At 34.6% G+C, this 25,450-nt stretch overlaps 5 protein-coding genes across 8 annotated transcripts; 4 read left to right on the plus strand and 1 right to left on the minus strand.

The window, feature by feature from the left end:
- Positions 1-678: 678 nt before the first annotated feature.
- Positions 679-6,721, plus strand: LOC11427220 (tRNase Z TRZ3, mitochondrial). The gene is made up of 11 exons (XM_003597656.3): positions 679-1,051; positions 1,143-1,232; positions 1,803-1,847; positions 2,010-2,064; positions 2,593-2,636; positions 2,906-3,340; positions 3,518-3,783; positions 3,887-4,034; positions 4,151-4,201; positions 4,886-5,944; positions 6,265-6,721. The coding sequence occupies exons 1-11, from the start codon at positions 740-742 to the stop codon at positions 6,610-6,612; spliced, it is 2,853 nt and encodes a 950-aa protein (XP_003597704.1). The 5' UTR covers positions 679-739; the 3' UTR covers positions 6,613-6,721.
- A 1,218-nt stretch (positions 6,722-7,939) lies between these two features.
- Positions 7,940-11,762, plus strand: LOC11420974 (ALA-interacting subunit 1). The gene is made up of 8 exons (XM_003597657.4): positions 7,940-8,213; positions 8,475-8,533; positions 8,763-8,837; positions 8,920-9,036; positions 9,117-9,187; positions 9,352-9,652; positions 10,950-11,239; positions 11,520-11,762. Exons 1-8 carry the CDS (start codon positions 8,141-8,143, stop codon positions 11,575-11,577), a joined length of 1,044 nt encoding a protein of 347 aa, XP_003597705.1. The 5' UTR covers positions 7,940-8,140; the 3' UTR covers positions 11,578-11,762.
- A 541-nt stretch (positions 11,763-12,303) lies between these two features.
- Positions 12,304-14,610, plus strand: LOC11436354 (protein JINGUBANG). 2 transcript variants are annotated; one of them, XM_003597658.3, is made up of 2 exons: positions 12,304-13,159; positions 13,563-14,610. In XM_003597658.3, the coding sequence occupies exons 1-2, from the start codon at positions 12,608-12,610 to the stop codon at positions 14,319-14,321; spliced, it is 1,311 nt and encodes a 436-aa protein (XP_003597706.1). In that variant the 5' UTR covers positions 12,304-12,607; the 3' UTR covers positions 14,322-14,610. The 2 variants fall into 2 exon arrangements, with proteins under 2 accessions (XP_003597706.1, XP_024632623.1); XM_024776855.2 differs by having other exon boundaries at positions 12,308-13,159; positions 13,560-14,610.
- Positions 14,538-22,622, minus strand: LOC11420975 (uncharacterized). 2 transcript variants are annotated; one of them, XM_003597659.4, is made up of 14 exons: positions 22,122-22,622; positions 21,438-21,755; positions 20,971-21,150; positions 20,433-20,568; positions 18,706-19,046; positions 17,643-17,772; positions 17,182-17,307; positions 17,009-17,053; positions 16,590-16,669; positions 16,026-16,122; positions 15,795-15,884; positions 15,228-15,281; positions 15,024-15,089; positions 14,538-14,910 (listed from the first exon to the last, which is right to left on the minus strand). In XM_003597659.4, exons 1-14 carry the CDS (start codon positions 22,523-22,525, stop codon positions 14,758-14,760), a joined length of 2,220 nt encoding a protein of 739 aa, XP_003597707.1. In that variant the 5' UTR covers positions 22,526-22,622; the 3' UTR covers positions 14,538-14,757. The 2 variants fall into 2 exon arrangements, 1 of the variants encoding a protein (XP_003597707.1); XR_003009547.2 differs by having other exon boundaries at positions 14,888-14,910; positions 15,675-15,884.
- A 247-nt stretch (positions 22,623-22,869) lies between these two features.
- Positions 22,870-25,111, plus strand: LOC11432379 (uncharacterized). 2 transcript variants are annotated; one of them, XM_024776857.2, is made up of 2 exons: positions 22,870-23,065; positions 24,132-25,111. In XM_024776857.2, exon 2 carries the CDS (start codon positions 24,186-24,188, stop codon positions 25,005-25,007), a length of 822 nt encoding a protein of 273 aa, XP_024632625.1. In that variant the 5' UTR covers positions 22,870-23,065; positions 24,132-24,185; the 3' UTR covers positions 25,008-25,111. The 2 variants fall into 2 exon arrangements, with proteins under 2 accessions (XP_024632625.1, XP_003597708.1); XM_003597660.4 differs by having other exon boundaries at positions 24,156-25,111.
- The last annotated feature ends 339 nt before the right edge of the window (positions 25,112-25,450 follow it).

The following is a 25,450-nucleotide window of genomic DNA, read 5'->3' on the forward strand; positions in this document are numbered from 1 at the left end:
CAAACATATATTTAATTAAAATATCTCCCCTTCCCTTCCCTCCCTTTCCCTCCCCTCCCCTTGGTTGAACCAAACGGACAGCACACTCCAAGGCTCAAAGTCAACACCACCAAACCAACCAAAGTGGGTTGAATTACGTGCAATCATTTACATATGCTCGAAAAATAGGATGTTGCTCTATTGTACATGTTGAGCTTTGGGGGTATTTATCATAATTTAATTTTGGCTAAGAATCATGGCCTCCAAATTGTAATTGTTGAGAGTGATGCACTCACATCTATTAATATGATTCAAAATGTAGTTCGTTCCACTAGTGAGTATCGTCATTTTGTTCTTCAAATTATCGAGTTTATTCATGTTGTGGCCAGATTCTATCAAGTGGATGTATATCTTCCAAGAAGTCAACCAAATAGTCAATGTCCTTGTTAAATATGGCTGAAATTGGATTTATATTTGAATGTTTTATATGTTGTTCCTGACTTTCCGTCACACACTCTTCGAGTGATTTTGCTAGAATTTATTTTCCTGGGTTTTCATAGTCTGTTTTGAGAATATCTTTTGTCCTAACTAAAGTGTGTTAGTATTTAAATTTTGTTTGTCCAATTTATTTAAACAAATAAAATAGAATAGGAAACTTGTACAAAAAGGAAAAGAAAAAAAAGAAGAAGATAGAATATGAGATTGTGTGTGTAGATGACTTAAAACCTAAAACCCTTGATAGATAAAAAAAAAGGGCATTATGGCCCAAATTTTAAACTTTCGCAACTTTCTTTTCCTCCCTTCTTATAAACCCACAACCCACTTCCGACTCCGATTCCTCTCAACCCTTGTTTCCTCTTCTTCTCGCCGCAGTAACATCAACGCTCCTCCTCTTCATCTCCGCCGCAGAAGCACCACCACCAGCACCACCCCAATGGAAGTCGAAGAGAATAGCTCCGTTGGTTTCAACAAAAGAAGGGCAGAGGGTACTGAAAATTCCGGTTTACCCAAGAAAAATCTTCAACTCAAAGTTCGAAAACTTAATCCCATTAACACTATTTCGTATGTTCAGGTAATGGGTTGGTTCTATTTTTTCCCTTTATGCTATAGAAATTTTCAAAATTGTTGCTTTATTTATTTATTGATTTTTATTTTGATTTTAGGTTTTGGGTACTGGAATGGATACTCAAGATACATCACCTGCTGTTATGCTTTTCTTTGATAAACAAAGATTCATCTTTAATGCTGGGGAGGTAAGTTTATTGCGTCTATGAATTTTTATATGTTATATCATAAAGAACTCAGCACCTGTTAGGATTGACTTATTTGAGTTTACTTACCGGCATGAAGACTTGTGAGATTGTCTGAGAGATCTCATGAAAGCAATTTATGACATATTAAGCATTGACACTGACACCGGACACATGACACAGATAATAATTTGTGAAAATAACATAATTGAATGCAATCACATGTTTCGGTGTCAGGTATTGACATGTTTCCAACACCGGTCACACCTATCCAACACCAGTCACATGCACACCTTCAATTTGAAGTGTTGTCGCTGCAGAGTTTATGACATGTCTATAACTCGTCAGCTTATTTCCACAAGCTCTTCGGGATAGCTTATGAAAACAGTTATAGATTATCAAAAAAACCCCGACTTTTATCTTGGCTTTTGTTTTAGAAATAGTTTATGCGTAAGTGCTTGTATAATAAGGGCTTATGCTCTAAGCGTTTGATTAAGCTGTTTATCAAAACATGACTTTAATATATGACTTGACTTACAAGATTTATTAACCTTGTATCTTATTTCAATTCAGGGACTGCAAAGATTTTGCACTGAGCATGGGATTAAGTTGTCAAAGGTATATCATGTATCTCGAGCCTTGACACTTTTTTGTTGTGGTGTGAGTTTTACTGATTATTGACTCACCAGAGATGATAGTTTCCAACAATTTTTAGTTTCACACTCTTGCTATTATCAATGTATTGTCACTCTTGCTAATTTTCATCATTGATTTCTTCAGATAGATCACATATTTCTTTCTCGTGTCTGTTCTGAGACTGCTGGTGGGCTCCCAGGTCCGTGTTAAATTATTGTTATTAGGCTAAAATATGGTTTTAGTCCTTGCAAATATGCCTCGTTTTGGTTTTAGTCCCTGTAAAAAAAATAATTTGTTTTTGGTCCTTGCAAAATTTTGTTTTTGAAAATAGTCCCTGACCCCATTTTTGTGATGATTTGCATACGTGGCACATGATGATTGAACCCGTTTTGTAGTTTTTGGTCCCTGCAAAATATTTTGGTTTTTAAAAAGGTCCCTGCAAAATTTTTTGTTTTTGAAAAACAAAAAATTTCGCACGGACCAAAAACAAATTTTTTTTTTACAAGGACTAAAATCAAAATGAGACATATTAGCAGGGACTAAAATCATATTTTAGCCTTGTTATTAGTAATCTTGTTGTTTTAGTCATTGTTCATACTATATTAACAGCCCATAATTTGGTGTTTAAATTGTATTTCTACTTTATGGAATACTTAAATTTGATATTTAGAGTAACAATGCATGAGAGTAGCTTTCAAAATACTCACAACCGTTTATCAACTCACAGGTTTACTGCTTACTCTGGCTGGTATGGGAGACGAGGGGATGACGGTAAGTAGTAGACTAACTTTGTATAATCTTCAAGCTCTGTCAAATATATTTATTATATGGGTCTTGTTAACTTGTGCCCTAAGGGCACAAGATAAGAAACTAAATAAAGAAAGTTAACCTTGGAAATTGTGCATTCATAACCTTAAAAACTTATCTTTTCAATACAATATTTATTGTTTCATTCTATTTTAAGATCTTTATCTTGTGCCCTAAGGGCACAAGTTAGCATTTCCCTTATTATATACATGCTAACTTCTTTTAATTTGCAGGTCAACGTATGGGGCCCTTCAGATCTTAAGTATTTAGTAGATGCCATGAGATCTTTTATTCCCAATGCCGCCATGGTTCACACAAAAAGTTTTGGACCCACCTTTGGCACTGAGTCCACTGTGAAGAGTCAAAGTGACCCCATTGTTCTTGTTGATGATGAGGTGGTCAAAATATCAGCCATTATCCTCCAACCTTGTCAGATCCCTTCACAAAAGACAGATCATAGCATAGACATCGCTGATTCCCTCAACGGAAAAAAGCTGCTAGCTGCTAAGCCTGGTGATATGTCTGTAGTATATGTTTGCGAACTGCCTGAGATTCAAGGAAAATTCGATCCGGAGAAAGCTAAGGCACTTGGTCTAAGACCTGGACCAAAGTATCGTGAACTGCAACTTGGAAATTCAGTGGAATCTGATCGCCAGAAGAATGTTATGGTAAGCCTCAAAACTGTAACACATTCTATACCCAAACCAGGATGTAAGGAAATTTACAAAAGAAGTTGAGTAGTGTGACAGATAGATTTCCCTCACAGTTGTACATGATTTAGTTTATTTTTAGTTTGATGTTGAGATTCCATACAACTTACTGTATCTGTTTTCCTAACACCATAGGTTCACCCAAGTGATGTCATGGATCCTTCTATTCCTGGTCCTGTTGTACTTGTTGTAGATTGCCCGACAGAATCTCACTTGGAAGCATTATTGTCCGCAAAATCACTTGACACTTACGGCGATCAAGTGGGAAACCTGCCAAAGGCTGGTAAAAGTGTTTCATGCGTAATTCACTTAACTCCTGAATCTGTTGTTTGCTGTTCAAATTACCAAAATTGGATGAAGACATTTAGTTCTGCACAACATATAATGGCCGGACATGAAAAGTAAGGTCTTAGTGTTTCTGGAGAGTCATTTTTTTTTTTTTTCCTTCTGGTTTTCCTAGTTGTTTTATTAATAATTACTTCTGGTTGCTCTTGCTGTTTGCAGGAAAAATATAGAGGTTCCTATTTTGAAAGCCAGTGCAAGAATTGCAACACGGCTTAATTACTTGTGTCCTCGATTCTTTCCAGCTCCAGGATTTTGGTCTCTTCCAAATCAGAATTGCTCAAAACCTGTCTCTCTTGCTTCAAGCGAGGTTTGTTACTATGAGCTAAAATGAGAAATGTGTTTTCATGTACACTGGTAATTAAGACATACATCATACATGTGAGACGTGTCTAAGCAAAGTGTTTGATTCGATTCTTTTTGCAGGATTCTTTTTCAGCACCTTCTAATGTCATTTACGCTGAAAATCTTCTCAAGGTATGGAAGATGGACTTTGCCTGGTTGTTAACTTATTTGTTTTGAAAGATGTCAAAAGAAAGTTTTTAGAATTTAAGAAAAGTCTAATTTTCACACGACTGTTGATGACAATTCCTTTGAAAAAGAAGAGATTATTATTTGTAAGTGTTAAGAGCTTAAAGTTTTAAGATTAGACTTCATGCTGCGAAACAGGCTTAAGTAACAACCTTGTGATTTTCAAATTAACAATATTTATAATGATCTGATCTGACATTTGCAAATGTGCTTGAACTCTAAATGGTTTGATGCACCTCTATAGAACTTAAGAATGGTATTCTTGTTGAATCCTTGGACTGTGGCTTTCTCATGAACCTTGTATGATGAAAAAATAATAAATAATTCAAGCAAATTAAGTCTCCAGATTTGCTGTAAATACATTTAGCGCACTTTCATTTCTCTGGTTTTCCTCTATTTTTGCAATCAAATTATCTCCCATCTGATCCACTTTTCCCACTAGAGCTTCTATTATTTTTCTTACATAACTGCTTTTGTTTGGAGAGTTTTCATCTCTTCCTTGATATGTACTGCTTAAACTATATCCCACATACATTTTGTCACCTTAGGACTATTTTCACTTGTCCGTTCTTTGTCTCTTGCTTTTGCAAAGTTGATAAATTGATGAATATATTGCTCTATGCTATACAGTTTACTTTGCGCCCCTATGTTAATCTTGGGTTGGATAGATCATGTATTCCACCTAAAGCGTCTTCCTCAGAAATTATTGATGAGTTGCTGTTAGAGATTCCAGAGGTTGTGGAAGCAGCTCAGCATGTCAGGCAGCTCTGGGAAGATTCCAGTCAGGCGAAGGAAGATTCAATTCCTTTGGCTGATCACAGTGAGGTGATTGAGGAGCCATGGCTGTCTGAAGATGGTATTACTCCTGCTTGCTTGGAAAATATAAGGAGAGATGACTTGGAGATAGTGCTTCTTGGAACTGGTTCATCCCAGCCATCCAAGTATCGAAACGTGACCTCAATATATATAAATCTTTTCTCAAAAGGGGGTTTGCTCTTGGATTGTGGTGAAGGAACCTTAGGACAGCTCAAAAGAAGATATGGTGTAAGTGGTGCCGATGACGTTGTGAGATCTTTAAGCTGCATTTGGATTTCACATATTCATGCCGATCACCACACTGGGTTGACAAGGATTCTCGCTCTACGACGTGATTTGCTGAAGGGGGTTCCTCATGAACCGGTGCTTGTTGTAGGACCAAGGATGCTCAAGAGATATTTAGATGCATACCATAGACTAGAAGATTTAGACATGTTATTTCTTGACTGCAAGCACACCTTTGAAGCGTCATTGGCTGATTTTGAGAATGACTTGCAAGAAACAGTTAATTCTCTGGATCTGAACAATAATAATGCAGAAATAAATGCATCAAAAGTTGATTCAACTTTATTTGCTAGAGGGTCTCCTATGCAAAGCCTTTGGAAAAGACCAGGTAGTCCTGTTGACAAAGACACAGTTTATCCCCTCCTACGGAAATTGAAGGGGGTAATCCAGGAAGCTGGTCTCAATACTTTGATTAGTTTTCCCGTTGTACATTGCTCACAGTCATATGGTGTTGTTCTAGAAGCAGAAAAGAGGATTAATAGTGTTGGAAAAGTGATACCTGGTTGGAAGATTGTATATTCTGGTGACACAAGGCCTTGCCCAGAGCTAATAAAAGCATCTCGAGATGCAACAGTTCTTATACACGAGGCAAGTCTTCTATTTTAAATCTTTTTGCTACAATTCCTTCTGCAGTGAATGTTTTAAGCCCAACAATATACATTTCGTCCACTCTAGTGTGTTTTCTTCAACATGGGTGTGTTTGCATAAACATTTTAAATAAGCTCTTATTGCATTAGTGCTTGTGTATATGTTATATCTATTATCACATAAGGCAAAACAGCTATAAATATTAAATATGTTATAAGTTGTTAGAAAAACTCTGAAATGCTTGCATATGTACTTATGTCATAGGATATGTAAAAATAAGTTGTAAATCTTGGTAACTTATGAATTGCTAATTGATGCAGGCAACTTTTGAGGAGGGTATGGTATTGGAGGCTATAGCAAGAAACCACAGCACCACCAATGAAGCCATAGAAACGGGAGAGGCTGCTAATGTATATCGTATCATACTTACTCACTTCAGCCAAAGATATCCAAAAATTCCTGTAATCAACAAAGAACACATGGATATAACGTGTATTGCATTTGACTTGATGAGTATCAACATAGCAGATTTGCCAGTGCTTCCCAAAGTTCTTCCATATCTGAAATTGCTTTTCAGAAATGACATGACAGTTGATGAGTCAAATGATGTAGTAGTGACAGTTGATGAGTCAGATGATGTAGTAGATGTTGCCACTTCCGCTTCTTGACTAAACATAACAATTTATTCTTGTTTTGAATAATCTGATTATATCACTATGCTGGGTTATGCAACATTTTACTAGCATTTATCATTGATTGCCCTTGCAGCTACCCCAACATTTAGGTTGTAATTTTTTTGGGGGGTATTAGTTTAGTCCGTTCAATTATTGATTAGTTTATCAAAATAGTTTTGGTTGTTAAAGTGAAGAAGATACCATAATATTGAGTTTTTTAGGTACTCTAATGATCAAGTAAAAGTACTCTTTTTTTTTTTTTGGTTACAAGGTAAAAAGTACTCTAATGATTGAAATTTAGATTTAAGAAATGACAGTTAAGTCTCTTAAATTGAAGAATGACGGTCAATTTAGTTAACATCACAATGTTAAAAGGTTTTATGTTTGCCTGGATGAATTAAATTGAGGTTAGGATTGAGTTGTCATTTTGTAACTTTAGTTAGCCCTTATATGGAGGATTAGGATGGTGGTTTACTTTGGTTATAAGTATTTATCATTTCATTCAATTGTTTTAGTTTTAAAGCACATCCTTTAATTTTCCTCTCAAACAAAATAAAGGTCATCATCCATTAATTTTAGGCTAAAATATGGTTTTAGTTCCTGCAAATATGCCTCGTTTTGGTTTTAGTCCCTGTAAAAAAAAATGTTTTTGGTCCCTGCAAAATTTTTTGTTTTTGAAAATAGTCCCTTTCAAAAACAAAAAATTTTGCAGGGACCTTTTTAAAAAATAAAATATTTTGCAGGGACCAAAAACTACAAAATGGGTTCAGTCATCATGTGTCACGTATGCAAATCATCACAAAAATGGGGTCAGGGACTATTTTCAAAAACAAAAAATTTTGCAGGGACCAAAAACAATTTTTTTTTACAGGGACTAAAACCAAAACGAGACATATTAGCAGGGACTAAAATCATATTTTAGCCTTAATTTTATTTATATTTTAAGGGTAAAAACTAATGTGAATCAAAACATCATTTTTCTTCAACCAAACAAACAATTGAACTCAAGTGTTAATCAGGAGAACTTGAGTTCGAGTGGAACCAAAATGTTAACACGCATGGAACATCATTCCCTTTCCTTAGGAACCAAAAGGTTAACACACATGAAACATCATTTTTCTCTGTATATGATTGATATATCAATCATGTGCCAACGTTGAGGAAATTTCAGTAATTGATAGCACATTGCATTGTGACCTTGGGTAAGGATGCATGTCAAGGTAACTGTTTATTTTCTTTTTCATATATAATATAATAGTAAAATATAATACAATAGTAAAAGGATGAGCGATAGTTGCGGTGGGGAAATGAAATTGGTCCAATATTGAACAATGAAATTGTGCGGTTCTCCAACGTTTGATAAAACAAACAAACAAACTGCATTACTTACGTACACACACTCTTCAATCCTTAACCACTCCATTACAGTTATTCTCTATATGCCATCATGTTAATGTAACTTAATAATTATCCTTTCATCATTTCGTATTAACAATAACAATAACAAAGTGAAAGAGCAACCATGATGGATATGACTTCATCAAAAGATGGACAATCTCCTCCAAATTCAAAGAAAACTTCCAAGAAACCTAAATGTATGTCTTAATTTTCACTTGTAAATATATATGATATGATATGATAGCATCTCTTGTTTTTTTTTTTTCCTTTTCTTCCTATGATGTAACTTGAAACAATGATTCATTATTCCAAACAAAAAAAAAACATATATCATTTGTTCCTTGTGATTTACGGAGCTTGTATTAAAATCTTGGAAAATTTAGGGCTTGAGGCTGTTTCATATGTATAAAATTGTTATATTATCATTGCTCATAATTTTTTTTAATTTTAATCTGTAGATTCAAAATTCTCACAGCAAGAACTTCCGGCATGGAAACCGATTCTAACACCTGGATGGGTATAATATGCAACATAACTCATTTAATTAGTGCTTGTTTGAAACCACGGCGAATTTGACAAATATCACATGATTTTGTTGAAGTTCCAAAATATAATTTTTGTCAAAATCACGGTGGCACAAAATTCTACTATACTTACCGTTAATTTAAGCATGCACGTCCATTTCTTACAGTTTCTTAATATATGCAACAAATTAATCAATGATTTTATGTTTGTAATTTTATCAGGTGATTGCCACATTTACTGCAATTGGAATAATCTTTATCCCTATTGGTCTTGCATCATTGTTTTCATCAGGGAAGGTAATGAACATAACAATGTATAGAATGAAATTAAGTTTTGGTACTGAATTTTATTTATAATGATAAAGAAATACTAATGCAGGTGGTGGAAGCTGAATTCAGATATGATGAAACGTGTCTTTCTCCGGATGTTGCTAAAGATGCAGTTGCATATATTAAAAGTGATACCACTAACAAGACTTGCACCCACAAATGGATTGTTAGTACATTCACTTCTGTTTCACAAGGGTTTCATTTTTATACCTAAATGGAAATAATAATTAGTTATAAATTTTACAGGTTGAGCAAAAAATGCAAGCTCCTGTTTTTATCTACTACCAGCTTGAGAATTACTATCAAAATCATCGCCGGTATGCACAATTTCAATGTTATCAATTGCGGATCATGGAAAATATTAGTTTGTTCAAATAGTGTATCGCAAAATAACAGTCATTTGTTCGAATTCCACTATTCACAATTTTCTATGAAACAAAAACAATTTTTAATGATGACTTTGGATGATTAATTCTTGCAGATATGTTAAGAGTAGAAATGATAAGCAGTTGTGGCGTAAGTCAGCTGAATTGCAAACAGACCACTGTGATCCAGTAGACAAAACAGAAGGAAAGGAGCCAATTGTTCCTTGTGGCCTCATTGCATGGAGTATGTTCAATGACACCTACAAATTTTCAATTGACAACAAGGATTTAACTATCAACAAAAAGAACATAGCATGGGGAAGTGACAAAAATTCTAAATTTGGTCATGAAGTTTATCCTAAAAATTTTCAGAGTGGAGGTTTGATTGGAGGTGCAAAACTCAATGAAAGCGTACCTGTAAGTCCCTATTTGGATAAACAGTTTAATTATAGGCTTAAATGTGTTTAGTCCCTGCACTTTCGCTTAGTTTTGGCATTGGTCCCTACGCTTTTTTTTATTTGGCATTGACCCCTGCACTTTCTAAAACTTTTGGCTTTAGTCCTTCCGTTAACTTTCCGTTAAAAAAAAAACCCAAAACTAACGGTGTGCCACGTGACCCAATCATGACACGCCACGTGGCACACTAAAAAACAAAAAAAATCAATTTTTAATTATTATTTTATTCATTATTTTTTTACTTAAAAATATCACCAGTCCCTGCACTTTCAGCATTTTTATATTAGTTCCTGCACTTTGGTATTAGTCCTTGAACTTTTTTTTTTTTTTTTTTAAAATACTTTCAATGAAATTATTATGTTTTAATTATTGTTTTGTTCATTATTTTTATTGAGAATAATCATAAAAAAATAAAATAAAAAAATCTTTGTTAAAAAAAATTAAGTAATAATTGTATAACATTGCAAATGGAAATTGTATCGTATTAACACCGTAACAATAGATAAAAATCAACAAAGAAGATGGAAATTAAATTGCACTTTGGCAATATAGGCCTATAATTCAAAGTCACATGCAACATAGGCCTATAATTGTATAACATGTAATTGTACTTTCAAAGTCGAGCAAAAGTTACTTGGCAACATAGGCCTATAATTCTCAAAATGCACCAAAAAGATAGTAATTTGGCATCACAGGCCTCTCTATCTCAAAATAAACCAAAATGCACCACATAGATAATAAGTTGGCAACATAAGCCTCTAATTCTCAAAATGCACAAAAAATATAGCGAGTTAAACATAGGTCTCAAATTCACAAAATACATCAGTAGGTTCTAAAACCTCCGATAATCTTCATTTGGATTTTCATTGGGATCTCTATCTTCATCTTCAATTACCTTTGAGAGGTTTATCTCCATCTTGCATTTTTTGAAAGCGTAGGGACCAATGTCAAAACTGGGCGAAAGTGCAGGGACTAAACACACATTTAAGCCTTAATTATATAAACACTTATCCTATAAGTACTTACATATAAGTTATTTCTACGCAAAAATATAAAATAAAACTGTTTTCATAAGTTATTATGAAGAGTTTATGAAACTAAGCTCAATACAACTTATAGACATGTCTTTAACTATTTCCATAAGCTCTTTCAACCGGTTACAAAATATGACTTCACAAATTACTTTGTTTTTTTCATGTGATAAAATATAATCTTTTACTTGCGAAATAAGTAATCTATGTATTGTGGCATGCATCAGTTGAGTGAACAAGAGGATCTGATTGTTTGGATGAGAACAGCAGCATTACCAACGTTCAGAAAACTGTATGGGAAGATAGAGTCCGATCTTGAAGTTAACGATGAGATAGAAATACTAATTCAGAACAATTACAACACATACGAGTTTCAAGGTAGGAAGAAGTTGGTTCTATCAACTACAACTTGGATTGGTGGGAAAAATAGATTCTTGGGGGTTGCCTACCTTTGTGTTGGTGGACTATCCTTGTTCTGTGCTATAGGATTCATTCTTCTGTATGTGGTCAAGCCAAGGTAAAGGAAATATTGTGCTTATTCTATACTACTTTATGGTTCTACATTTATTTTTTATGAGCAAAGATCATGATTTTACATTATATATGTGAAATGCTAGCGACACATTCTGTAACAATAACATTTGAATACGGTCTATTCTATTGGTTGAAATCGATGAGTTCTGATCAAATTTATGTTAGCAAATTCATATGGTTACATGGTAGAGAAAAGCTGAAACATTTTTGGTTATCTGTAAGTAGCACTTTGAGCTAACATTGCTATATTTCTCTATTTGCAGACCTCTTGGAGATCCATCCTACTTATCATGGAACAGAAATCCAGGGATCTTAAAATGATGTCTTGTAACTCAAATTTTATTTTTGTTGACAATTCAGTGTCTTCTTTTGTCATCAGTTCTTTGTGTGACAAAGAGGCTCATTCTGGAATTGTTTATTTGTTCTTGAGTAGGTGACCAACATGGAACATGAGTGTATATAAACGTTTATCAATCCTTTATACAGATATATTACAAGTTTTGATCTGAAAAAAAAAAAAAAAAAACCATATTCTATAGCAAAGTTATTAACAAAAAAGATCGGTGAGCTGGTCCATTAGACCGCCTTTTTTTTGACGGGTTACATGCATTGTTTTGGTTAGATAGATTGAAAGAGATAAAAGCACATTTGGTGACATCAGAAACAAAATCATAACACAAACCAAAGAGACACTAAATACATATGGAAATTGGGATGTCAAATTTCAGGCCATTTGGTGAGCTGCTTTTATGATTGAAACTTGAAGGAGTACCATTAATGGACTTACAATTAATGCCACCAGATAAGTCAGGAAACGGTTAAGATCAAAATAATCAATCAGTCCTCATCAGTTAATTCAAAAGAAATTTATATTTCCCTCAAATGATTCCATTATTCATTTGATATTATATTTTTCTCTAAACATAACCTTTCAAATATATGGTGAGTGTTTGGCCTTTCTCATATTGAAAAAGATTTTTTACTCATAACCCTAAACTAGTTGTGAGAAGTGTAGAGAAGCTAAATAAAAAACATGAAAAAGAGTTATAATTTTTTTTTTTTGTCCCCATGATCATAAACACTGGCTCAGAGAGCAGTTGTAAATGTAAACATACAACCAATATACTGTATATGCAACTTATATTCAGCTATTGCAATAAACAAAGTTATAGCAAACATCTACCACCAATATATTTCATAACCTCATTAATTAATTACACCAAACTTCATATTCATAACCCACAACTCATCATCATCATAACATTAACCAATACTACTTACTACACATCAAACCATTGATCATGAAATGATCTTTCTTTTGAAGAGAAATACAACTTACTAAGAAATATCAATGGACTCTCCCAACTCACCTGATTTTGCTTTTACATCATCAACCACAGTTCACAACAACAACAGTAACATCTTTAGAAGCCGTTCTACAAAAGAAACACCTTTCTCAAAACTCTCATGTCCAACTTTCTCACGCAGTCTTCAAAACTCTCCAGTTTCATCTCCTCAACATCACTATTTTCCCACTAAGCTCTCTGATTTTGAGTCCCTACAAACAACTTACCACTGTGCCTCTTCTGTCCTAAGAAACGACGGACAAATCACGTCCATAGCATTGTCATCAAGTGGTTTACTTTACACAGGCTCTGATTCCAATGTTGTAAGGTGTTGGAAACTGCCTGAGTTCACTGAATGTGGACAGTTGAAGACTAAAGCTTCAAAAGTTGTGGCTATTGAGGTTTCCAATGACACTGTTTATGCAGCTTATGGTGATGGCAAGATCAGAGTGTGGACAATAATTTGGGATAACAAGGTGTTGAAACATGTTCGATCTGCTACTATTCCTAAGACACTTGGCTATGTTCGTAGCTACATCGCAGGGAAAGACAAGACAGTAAGTCTAGTACCTTAATTGCCTCCATAGCTGTAATATTTTTTTATATACGAGTATAATTGTGATACACGGTCAGCGTAGAAAGTTTTACACCGTCAATAAATCACAACCAATCATATGTGTGATTTTAGAAATATTTGAAATCAAACATTATTAATGATCTAACGCTTATGATTGATTAATAGTGTAAAAAATCATTACAACATGGAAGTGTTTATGAATTCTATTCTTAACACATATACACGTTCTTAGACTCACCTAACCATTTATTTATTTATAAAATGTAAGTCATCATTACATAATAATTATTTACTGGTTTTACTTGCAATTTTTATATATCTATAATAACATTTTTGGTCCATTAACATGATTGTTTTGTTTGGTTGATGGCATCACTCAGCAGATGAAGCATAAGAGACTAATAACATCAATGGCAATTAACACAGCAGAGGATATTATATACACTGCATCTCTTGACAAAACAGTAAAAGTATGGAGAATCTCAGACCTCAAATGCATAGAGACAATCAAAGCACACCCTGATCCAATAAATGACATGATTGTATCCGACGACGGCGTTCTCTACACGGCCTCCGACGATGCCACAATCAAAGTTTGGCGTCGGAATTTTTGTAGCCATGATCAACCTCATTCTCTCACAGTAACACTTCATGCCAAATATTCACCTGTGAAAGCCTTAACACTAACCAATAATGATGGAGGAATTTTATATGGTGGATGCACTGATGGTTACATACACTATTGGTTAAAGGGTTGGTTTGCAGGACAACTGCAATATGGTGGATCAATTCAAGGACACACACATGCAGTATTGTGCTTAGCTAGTGTTGCTAAATATGTAGTTAGTGGTTCGGCTGATTCAACTAGCAGGGTTTGGAGTAGAGAACGTGATGGACAACATGTTTGTTTAGCTGTTTTGGCTGGTCATAGAGGACCAATTAGATCTGTAACAGCTTTTTTAGGAGGATGTTTGGTTAAGGAAGATGATAATGAAGATTCTTGTACTGTTTGTACTGGAAGCCTTGATGGTGTCTTGAAGCTTTGGCGTGTCACTCTTACAAAGAATGCCCCTGATAATAATCAGTGTTTGTCCCAAGTTGGGAACAAGTATTTTGAATTGTACAAGGGATTTCAACAATAATACTCACTTATGTAACCAATGAGAAAATGTTACTCTTCAGAGGGAAGCATATAAAAGTGAAGAGAGAATCATTCAAATTGGTTGAAGAAAATGATACACCAATATATGTATAAGTAGGTGCTCGAGCAAAGGGAATTCAACTGAATTAATTAGTAGAAAAACATGCATAACTGATCATAACTAATCTAAATCTAATTTTAACTGATGCAATTGGAATGAATTCAGAAGCTGTTAATCAAGCTTTGTATATTTGATAAAGGTCTATACTTTGTTCTATACATCAACACAAGGTGTAGTATGAATAGTGCCTAGACTCGTCTATATACAGAACAATTACTGGGTGCGATGATGGGATTATGTACCATATAGTGCCTTTATTGGGTAAATCTTAAAGGTTGTTTCTACAGTACCTAATGAAATGTGCATATTTTACATTTTAACAAAGCAAATTATTCCACCGTTCTTTAAGGGCCTCATAGGCTTCAGGACAAGGTATAGCCAGCAACCCATGCCTTCCATCAATACAAGTTTCAGTTGCTAGGCTCAGCCGTAATAATGTATTGAGTGCATTGTCAATTGGCATTTCAACCTGGCAATTTCAAATCGTATAAGAATGCAAATTATGCAATGATTATAATCAGCACTACCGCGTAAAAGAATGAAGTATAAACTTCGGAGGGCAGAACCCTGTCAATACATTACCTTTACTTTAAACGCTTCATACATGAATCTCTCACAGTCCTCTCCTACACTTCGGCGAGAAGTGACCTGAAGTAAAAAGTGTTACACATGATTTATGTATCATCGAGAGGATTTGCAAACAATTATTCCTAACAAAACAACTACACGAAAATGCATAGCAGAACTTATGATAGCATAACGCCGTTGGGAGGAAATTTAACAAACCTGGCTCTTATCTGCTTTGAGCAGGACTGCATAAGCCAAAATAGCTTCCTTGTACTGCACATGAAAAGTTTTTGGAGAAAGAAGTTAATGCAAGTCAAAATGCATAGAAATAAATATGAGTTTAGAACCTATGTTTCAAGATCAGACCCGGATTCATTTTACAAATAAAATATACTGCATGGCCTTATCCACTACTGTGACTGGGACTTCTGTTCAGACATTTGATTTCTTAAACCACAAGAAACCGGTTTATAGTTGTTGATATTTACTAAAACCGGATGACTTTTACTAGTATACTGTATATAAATCCCGGATACATAATACAATATGGATAAAATATGATACTAATACGATAATATGTTTTAGAAAGCAAGATACGATATGGCCAAGATCCATTAACAAATGTTTGTGTGTTTGAATAACTTAATGAGGAAAAAAATGAAGCACCATTTATTTAACTGATTGATTCGACGGCATTGGTTGTCCCCATCCCCATAAACAGCAGAATTATAGATGGAAACTGGAAATGTAGATGCACGGAAAGCATAAGGAGCGGAAGTTTCTCACTTGCTGCTGTTCAGAAGCATCTAAAAGAAAATGCACCGAGCCAAAGCCACTTGCTAGTGTCTTTTCATAAAGCGTCTTGTTCACTAATAGCTGCAATATAATATTTTTGACAACTCAGAATCTCAGATAGTTTTATTTCCATAGAATGTGGAAGGTAGAACTATATTCTTTTGGTATAACAACAGTTTCAAATATTAATAGCATCTAAAAGAAAATATCATGTTAATCTACCTGATACCGATCCCACGTCTGTTTGTAACCAAGAACCACACGACTCCCAAATATTATTAGGGCACTTATGGCAACTACATCAAGTAATATAGCTGATCTGAAATAAAAATGAAAGTAAAATATTGTAAACAAGCACTCCAAAAGTTTCACAGATGATGTAACTTCTAAGCAGGAAAATTATTGGTGGAGGTAGAAATGAGGTGTTTCCTACTAGTCCATCAAGAAAATATGTGCATAGAGTAAGGTTCAAAACAAAATAAAACCTATTACTAAGGTAACATATATTAACCAAATATATTCCTATTATATTGTTTGCATCATAATCTCCCCTTGTTGATAGTATTATTCTGAAAAAATGTTTGGAAAGGAAGGAAAAAAGTACACGATTAAGGTAGCTACCAGCATTGTGAAAGAAAAAAACAAAGGCAATTCCTTTCTAGCATCAAAGATAATTGAGTCTAGAGACGAAATTAGAACCATAATTAAAATCAGTAAAAATCATTTAGATGCAGAAACATCGTTTAGGAATATCATAAATATCATATGAAATTAAGATGTACATACGGGGAATCTGAGAGATTCTCAAATTTGTAGTTTATAAAATATGCCAGGAGTCCCAAAATTGAGGCAACATCCAAGCGCACCTGTAAGTTTGCAGTTAAAAGTTACAACACTAAACAAATAGGGTAATTAAAGGTACTTTACAACCAATATTCTAATGTTATTTCATCGCTACATTCTTATTCAATTATTACGGGAAAGAATGCATACTTATATATCTGAAATACACAGACATGTATAATGTATTGGCTTGTAAAACTGGGCCAGGTTCTGATAAAAAAAAAAGTTTGCTTTTCTCTGAAAATTTAGGAGCAGAGAAAGCTCAAACTATATCATGATTTACACTTAGGGACATAGCAGACAACTTTAAAAAGAGTTTAAAACTCAAAAACAAGAAGCGCGAGTTCTAGAAGATTTCTTACTGTGTCAATGATGCGGAATGATAGCTTTTTGTGAGGAAAAACTACCTGCAAATAAATTGAATACCATCTGAAGAATTTTAAACATATAAACATCCAAAGTTACAACAGGAACAACACTAAGAAGGGTCTTCTTATCTGACATATGACAGACCCTGTAGTATCAAAATAATTACCGGTAAATCTGGAAAAGGAATTTTCTCATAGATCTTTAATTGCAATGATGGAACCTCAGCTTTATCTTTACCATTTATTTCAACTTCCTTGGTATATAGTAGAATTAATTCTTCAAAGGCTGGTTCCTATTTTGCAAACGTATAAAATTTGGATCAATATTCCAGCATAATTATCAGTCCTTGGAAAAATATTGCCAGTAAAGAACTCTGTCAACTATTGCAACTATGAACTTACTCAATCCTTGCCTGAAAAATTGAAAACCTCTCTAAATCATTATTAGTAAAATTAGGAGAGTTCCATATTTTTATACGTAATAAAAGATTTATAATCTATCTTCCCCCTTTTGGAAGGGAATCCCATGTAGAAATGAAGGTCACAAACATAAGACATGCCGTCAGAATGGCTCACCTAAATACATATCTGTGTAACCCTACAAGAAATTGTAGAATATGGGTAATACCTGCAGGACTGATCGTGAGAAAAGTATGGAAATGGAAGTTTTTAACATTTTCCAAGGATCATTTCTGCAGTATTTCCTTGTTGCAGGTCTCCATGTATCACTAAGCGATATCCTTGACAAAAAAGTAGGCCTGGATGGAGAATACCAATGATCGGTCATGTCAAACGGTGATGCTTCAACCAAACTACACTATACTAGCAATGTTAACATGAAATCAACACATATTTGTAATTTGGATATATTTGATCACTCCCGGTGCATCCAACATATTTCAATTTAAAGGCTTCATTATTATACACAATTCAAAATCTTTATTTCCAACAGACTAAAACATTAATTAAGAATAAATTATAACAAGAAGTGGGAGTTATTGCATATATAATGTCAAATAGCGGATAGCTCAACTGGCACTGGCCCTAGTCTATAATATTGTCGTGTGATGATGATGCTGTAGGAGGTTTGATATTCGATGTAGCCATCTATTCACCTCCCATACCAGTGTGCTTTCACTTTCAATGTGCAAAAAGATATGCATCACAATAATGGAATGAGCTTTTAATGTTAACAGAGCTTAAAGCTAATTATATTATAATATTGTTTTGAGTGTATCTGCAAGCTATGAAGCACTAAACCTTCAACAAAAGGAGCCATGTCTGTCTCCAAGATGGATCATATTTACACTTAACACTCACACAACACTCTGATACTTCTGAATAGTGATTTCAAGACTATTTAGTTTGAATATTTGAATCTGTTTGATACTGTCAAGACATTCTTTACAAATGTTGGATAAGCATAAATATTTTGCAAGAACCCAAAAGTATGTGACATGGAAATGCTATATAGATAGTATTTTGATATTCATTTATTTATATATTATATATGCCTATACTGCATTGCTTAGTTTTTCCATGTCACTGTTGCTGCTGCAATCAGAAATATCGGTTCAAATCTGATTTCTTGGAATGACGGAAAGCAAACATTAGTTCCTTTATCATTCAAATAATAGGAGCTTCTAAGAGAGTTAACAGACTGTAATAAAAGAGCTGTTTGTGGAGCAAACCTTAGATAAGGTTCAGGAGAGTCACCATCATTTTCAACCTGAAAAGGTGGTTCTGGTGTAGGCGGAATAAGTCCAATCCAAGAAAGCAATCTCCTTAAGAGCCTTTCACGGGGACCTACAGGTGACAAAATCCCTTCATATCGAGCTACTGCCCTCTGAGCTGCCAGCCAAATAGGGAGTTCTGCATTTGGTACTTGGTTTTCATCTATTTGCTCGTCCAATTCATTGTCATTGTCAGTATAGATCAGTGACTTTTGAAATACTGAAAGTTTCTTTAGCCAAAGCTTCAATCTTTCTGTCCAATTGCGCACTTCATGTTTCTGACTGATTATACCTGATACCTAAGTTGTTAAAATTAGTAAGATACTTTTTACACAAGTTAGACATAATTGTGATATCATGTATAGCTTCTAACTTTTTATTTTTTATTTTAAAAAAATGCATAACTTCTAAAGTTGACAGTACCAAACTAGAGTATGATATACCCTAGTAGATAGATTGACAGCTCCGATAAGTTGATTAAACATAATTTAGAGATAAGCCGTATCAAAAGACCATTTCTCATAAAGAAAACAGGTAACTGTCATATCCTTAGAAAATGTAACAACTTTTATCAAGAAAACATAGAGTTGCCCTATCAAATATGAAGAATGAAAGTATTGATGGAGGAATGTATAATATAAATTATGCACATAATCAAAGAGAATTGTAATTAAACAAATCCTGATGCACATATTTTTCAATTTAAGAGTGAATTCATCAAAGCCTAGTGGCCAACACACAGACATTGGGGAGGGGGAAAGGGTGGTCATGGGATCAAACCCATGCACCCACACGAAATGTCCTGGCACACAAACCTATGCTTTGGCTAATAATGTTGCCTAATTATAAATATATTTCCAGATTTCCTAAATCCTATCCCTATAAAATTTGTGATATAAATCTTGAACATCGAAATAGTCAAATAATATATGAGAAAAATGTATTAAAGAATATAGGAAAAAGAAATCTGTTTCTTCACACAACATGCTTTTCCATAATCTCAATTATTCAATCTTACTACAAATTTTGATTTTATAATACTGTGACTAACTATATACTGGTACAAGGATAAAAGTATTTCCAGTGTGGTAAGTCTGCTTGACAAAGCATAGGTGATCTAACTTGTTATAAGATCCTACATATCAAACATGTCAGCGTATAGTGTGAATTCAAATAGACTCTAATCTAGTTAAAACCTGCCTGTGTCATTTTCTAATAGTAGAATATCAAAGATTATCTACCTAAATTAATTGATTCCATTGAATGAATAAATATAAAGACAATATCAGCATTTAAGAAATTTTGATGCATCTTACGAAATATTCATATGATATTTGACAGCATCTTGCATTCTTATAGCTTTTACATTTGACAATTAACACTGAATTTCCTTGTTATAACTTTCTTCCCTTGAAAATGGTTATAGCTTTTACATTTGACAATTAACACTGAATTTCCTTGGCATGTGCTAATCATTTGAATATCTATAGAATAGTCAAGACAGTGGAAGCATTTAAGAAATATTGATGCATCTTACGAAATATCCATATGATATTTGAGAGTATATTTGTGCACGACAATGTGCGTAAAGAACTTTCTTCGACATGCCTGAATAATGGGATGATTCTATGTCTTTACTCAGATATCAATAAAGGTAAATGACGAAACCACCACAAAAAAGTAACCTCGCTTATTTTGGAGCCAAGTTTTGCTAGTGGTTTTGATATAACAAAGAAGATTGTTTGTAGAAGCCTGGACTGTAAGTAATCCAGTTTTTCAACAATTAATAGGCCATTCTGCTTCTCAGTTGCATAGCCCCGCCTACAATAGAAAAAGATAATACATAACTCTCAGATAAACAGAAGAAATGTGCTAAGTTATATATTCTGCTTCTCAGTTCATCTAGAAGGTTACCTAACCCAGAAGCTTAACTAGCCAGTCAGAACAAATAATTGGTCAATAATCAAGTCTTATCCCACCAAATGGGGTCGGCTACATGGATTAAACGACGCCATAAAGCTCTATCGTATACCATATATCTATCTGCTCATTTGAAGCTTTGACAGTGAAACTATATATCGTTCGAAAAATCCTAGTGTGCCATATAAATACTTCATTTGATTGAGCCTTTTCAAAGCTAAAAAGATTAATTTTTTAAATTTGATTTGAAAGTTATTATTAAAGAACAAACATGCTGAAAAAATATATATGAAATTACCTTACCTAAATATAATGGCATTAGACTCGTATGCTTTCTCCCAGTCAACATATATTGGCAAGGTAAGGAGATAGTCTGTATTCAATGCAGATGTTAGCGTTAGATCCCGAGCTGATAGTTCTTCGAATTGTGCATTAGAAAGAAGTTGCATGAAAGCACGTTGGAAACGAGTAGCGATGGTAACTCTGCCATTAAGTTTGGAAAAAAATAATTGATCAGAGCATTACTAAGAAATGGAAAGATGAAAAGAACATGGTTGAATAGACTGGTTCTCCTCTATTTTTCAAACTAACACTCGCACCCTTATTTGTTGGAGAAATTACCATCACCTCTCCTTGTGATATAATTTTAATTCGTTTCCAACTTATACTGACTAGAACTTCAATCAATCACAGTAATTCTTTTATAATCTATAAAGTTGAGAGGAACAATTGAATTCAAAGAAGCATGTTAAGTGGAAAGGAGCAGAAACCTGGACCCTGTATCAGAATCGTTGTTGGGAGTTATGTCAAGAGAACGCAAAAGACTCCCGAGGCTGAGAGCATACTCAGAGAGCATAGACTTTTGCGGTTGAAGCTGTATATCCTGATAGACCTTCCCATTTCCATTCCCGGTTTGAAGGATGTCGTCATTGGCATAGTTTGAATTGTTTCCATTGGCCACAACCCGTGTCTCTGGTACAAGAGGGTCCTCATCCTCTTGAGTTTGGACTGCATTGGTGAGGTGATAATCCGAACGCATTTCCTCTAAGATGGATTTGTGTTCAGCATGTAGTATAGAGTCCAAACATCTGTAGATTATATAATAGAGTAGTCTAGTGTTAGAATAACAACTTGTAATGGAAGAACCAAAGAAGCGATAAATAACAATGACAATGAACACAATCATTTGTTTATGCAATTTGGTCCAGTGTGCCTACATCTGCGACTATAGAGCAGCTGTAGTCCTGTATTATTGCAGTGTTACAATTACAAACCATATATATAAGACTACGGTCCAGATTACAACAATACCCCTGAATCGCACCGTCTCACTCACTCAGCTCCCCTGCCCCTTGCCCTATTATATGCTTATGAGCCATACTGAACATATCAGTACTAATGTTGAATAAAGTGTTGGTTGTTTGAAATGAATATAGGAAATTGATAGTACTTACGAGGTGAGAAGGCGAAAGTGATGAGCAGTATCTTGATGAAGCATGTTAGAGAGGATTGCATCTAGAAGCTGGGACTTGGAAACAGGGATGTGTTTCTGTCTAGGCACTTGTATTTTAGAAATTCCCACTTCTTCATCATCATCATCATCATCATCCTTGGAGTTTTTCTTGTTGTTGGGGTTTTCACTCTGCCTCACTTGTTCTTGTGACTCTGAGGCAACAGATACTATTTCCTGAAGCCTTGAACAAGGAAGCCTGTGTTGTCTGAGAAGTGGAGAAGAGAGTAACTGCTGCCGGTGGCGGCCGTAGTATGGGAAAGAGTGCTGTTGCTGTGACAGTGGCTGCCAAATTGGAAAAGCTTTGCTGGTGGGGAAAGGATGATAATAATATGAGTATGATGACATTTGGATATGAGAAATTGAGAATGAATGAGAGACTCAAATGTGCAAAGGTACGTGTATGAATGTAATATGTATGTATGTATGGTTTCCAACGGGATTTGATAAATCCAATTAACTTGAAAAATCAAACTAAATATATCCTTTGTGTATCGGTTTAGATCAAAACCGAACCAAACCAAACCAAACCAAACCGATCATTATTGGTTCGGGTGACGATTGAGAGAACTCAGTCACCCGACCAGCAAAATATAGTTGTGATTTATGAATCAACTTTTTATCAATTGAACCAATCTTCTTGCGTTGACACGTAACACTTTGTTACTTTATTATTTAAATGTGTGGCACAAGCATCGTACATACCCAAACCCAATCTTTTAATTTGGTTTCACAGCCTCACATTATCGCACAAACAGACAATCCACTACTCTACACTCACAGCGTCATCTCCTTCTCCGCGCAGTCGTTCCACTGTTCAGAGTTGCCAAGGCCACTCCTCCTTCTCCGCCGTCGAAGCCAACCACGGTTTTCTCCTAACTCACAGAGGTAGACTCTATTTTTAACATCTATTGTGAGACAAAGAAACTAACCAAAATGTCAAATTTACGCTACGTAGACATCATCATATGCAAAGCTTCCAATTATTTCTGCATTTTTTTTTACTGCTTTTTAGAGTGAAGAGTACTTCACAATTTTTTAACGGCATAAGGCAATCTGTCACAAAAATAAAACTCAACCAGCTTGTAGCTGTTTGTGATAAAACTTCACTTATCATTTTTTATCTCAATTTTATTTTTATCAAAGGCTACAAATTCAATCAGTTAACTTATCCGTTATCAACTATAAGCTAGCTTCTTATAAGTCATCTGTTATAAGTTAGCTTATCAAGTATCTCCTATTTATTTTGCCAAACATAACATTAGTCTTAACATTTTCATACTAGGGACATTAATTATTCTATTATAATGAGTTATAGACAAATTTGTCAATATTGGTCAAGAGTCCTACTTTGGAAGTAATATATAGGCAGTCCTAACTTCCAAACTAGATTTGTGAAGTTGTTCCTTCAAAAAAAAAAAAAAAAAATTGTGAAGTTGTGTCCATTCCAACCACAAATTTTAATATGGTATTAGAGATTCTCAAAAATTCGTTAAAATACTTGTTATTAAGTTTTTGCTATCGGATCACCCACCATTTTTTTTAAAGAGGCTAAACTAATCCACCCAAAGACCGGCCACCATTTATATTCACACATGAAGTCTAATAGTGCTTAGCGTGAAAGATTGTCTTAAGAGTCACACATTATAAATGACATGAACAAATGTTTATAAATATAATATCATAAGTTAGTTTTGTTCTATTGTGCTATACCCGACTACTTTGGATTTTGTTTTTGTCAAAACTGAATTAGACCGTCAAAAATTTGTGAGGATCAAAATGGATCTTAACTCTAGTTTTTAATACTTATTTACTTTTAAGCTAAACCAATCACCAGCAACATGTATTTTACGAAAATACATGTTAGACAATGCCTTAGACTCTCCAAAGATTGAAAATCTTTACCTTTCTTTATTTATTTGAATGAATTGAGAGTTGACCCATCCAACTCTAGTCTTTTTGTTTTGTTTGCTTGCAGTTACAAAGGCGTTCATATCATCTTCATCTCATGCATCTGTTATTGCACCAGCAGCATCATGTTTACTTTATGTTTCGGGACACTCGTTGTATAACAAATCAAAAGCAGCGTTATGTGGGAGTCACAGTAACATCGTTGAGACGCAATTCAGAAAGAGAAATTAAACTGGCCAGAGACAGAGTAATAGATTTCGGAAAATACAAGGGGAAGATGTTGGGAAGCCTTCCGTCAAGCTACCTCAAGTGGGTTTCAAAAAACTTACGAGCACGCGAGTTTGAGGAGTGGGCAATTCTTGCAGATCAAGTCCTTCTAGACCCAATCTACAAAGACCGCATTGAGTGGGAATTTGCTCTTAATGTGTTAAATGGTAACAACATTTCTTCTGGTGCTGCTAAATCCATTGGAGCGGCAGATTCTGAGCTCCAGAAGATAAGCGAGAGATTTGGTTGGGATAACCTTGACAAAGTTGGTTGGAGCAAAGTTGATTTCGACCTTCTCGGCACTTCTAAAGGAGGGAGAATTCCGAGACTTGTCAATTTCAGCGACAGTGATGCCAATACCAACACTCAACCTAACCAACCACCTGCTACTAGTATCATTGGTAGTAACGGTAGTAACAGTAGTAGTAGTAGTAGTAGTAGTAGTAGTAGTAGGACTAAGAGGATGGAGAGAAGAGCGAGACAGAAAATGAGATCGAGGACGACAAATGAAGCACAACAACAGAAGGACGACAATGTGGTTGATATTGAAGAAGTTGAAGATGACAACATTAATTTAGCCATTGTCAATCCATTCCCCGGACGTCAGGCTCTTCTCCGTAAGGCCATCAACCATGGCAGCATCCTAAGCTAAACTCAACTTTAAACATGTCATGCCATGCCTTTCTTTATTCTTTTCTATCATGTAATGTAATTCCAATTTTCAGTTTTTCCAATATATATCTCTTTTTTTTGCTCTGTCTTGGTACTAGCTATTTAAAGAATTCAATAACATTCCTGTCAAGAGGAATAGTGCAAAACTACATTCAGACACAAAAATAATGAATGAATTTGGAAACAAAATTTAGAAATGTAGAGAAATTGAAGAACCTTGGCGAAAAAGTAAAGAGGAGGCAAACTCAACTCAGCCTTGGAATTTGATTTGCAAGCTCCAACTCCATGAGAAAATTAAATTTCCATGATGCAATATAAGGTAGTTATACCAGTTAGTTAGTTAGTTAGTTGCACGAGTAAAGTCGATGATAAGAGAGAAGGGGATAAAAAGTAAAACGAAAATTATATTGATAATGAGAGAAT

The sequence above is a fragment of the Medicago truncatula genome, chromosome 2 (assembly GCF_003473485.1).
Source record: "Medicago truncatula cultivar Jemalong A17 chromosome 2, MtrunA17r5.0-ANR, whole genome shotgun sequence".
NCBI lineage: Eukaryota > Viridiplantae > Streptophyta > Magnoliopsida > Fabales > Fabaceae > Medicago > Medicago truncatula.

Bases quoted from the DNA above. Each gene is read 5' to 3' on its own strand.
- LOC11427220 (XM_003597656.3), top strand. From the start codon at position 740: ATGGCCCAAATTTTAAACTTTCGCAACTTTCTTTTCCTCCCTTCTTAT. The intron at 1,233-1,802 runs GTAAGTTTATTG...ATTTCAATTCAG, and splicing joins TCATCTTTAATGCTGGGGAG to GGACTGCAAAGATTTTGCAC. The intron at 2,065-2,592 runs GTCCGTGTTAAA...ATCAACTCACAG, and splicing joins GACTGCTGGTGGGCTCCCAG to GTTTACTGCTTACTCTGGCT.
- LOC11420974 (XM_003597657.4), top strand. From the start codon at position 8,141: ATGATGGATATGACTTCATCAAAAGATGGACAATCTCCTCCAAATTCA. The intron at 8,534-8,762 runs GTATAATATGCA...TAATTTTATCAG, and splicing joins CGATTCTAACACCTGGATGG to GTGATTGCCACATTTACTGC. The intron at 9,188-9,351 runs GTATGCACAATT...TAATTCTTGCAG, and splicing joins TACTATCAAAATCATCGCCG to ATATGTTAAGAGTAGAAATG.
- LOC11436354 (XM_024776855.2), top strand. From the start codon at position 12,608: ATGGACTCTCCCAACTCACCTGATTTTGCTTTTACATCATCAACCACA. The intron at 13,160-13,559 runs GTAAGTCTAGTA...GGCATCACTCAG, and splicing joins TCGCAGGGAAAGACAAGACA to CAGATGAAGCATAAGAGACT.
- LOC11420975 (XM_003597659.4), bottom strand. From the start codon at position 22,525: ATGTCATCATACTCATATTATTATCATCCTTTCCCCACCAGCAAAGCT. The intron at 16,670-17,008 runs GTAAGAAATCTT...GCAAACTTACAG, and splicing joins CATTCCGCATCATTGACACA to GTGCGCTTGGATGTTGCCTC. The intron at 15,090-15,227 runs GTTTGTTAAATT...TTTTTACTTCAG, and splicing joins TCAAAGCAGATAAGAGCCAG to GTCACTTCTCGCCGAAGTGT.
- LOC11432379 (XM_024776857.2), top strand. From the start codon at position 24,186: ATGCATCTGTTATTGCACCAGCAGCATCATGTTTACTTTATGTTTCGG.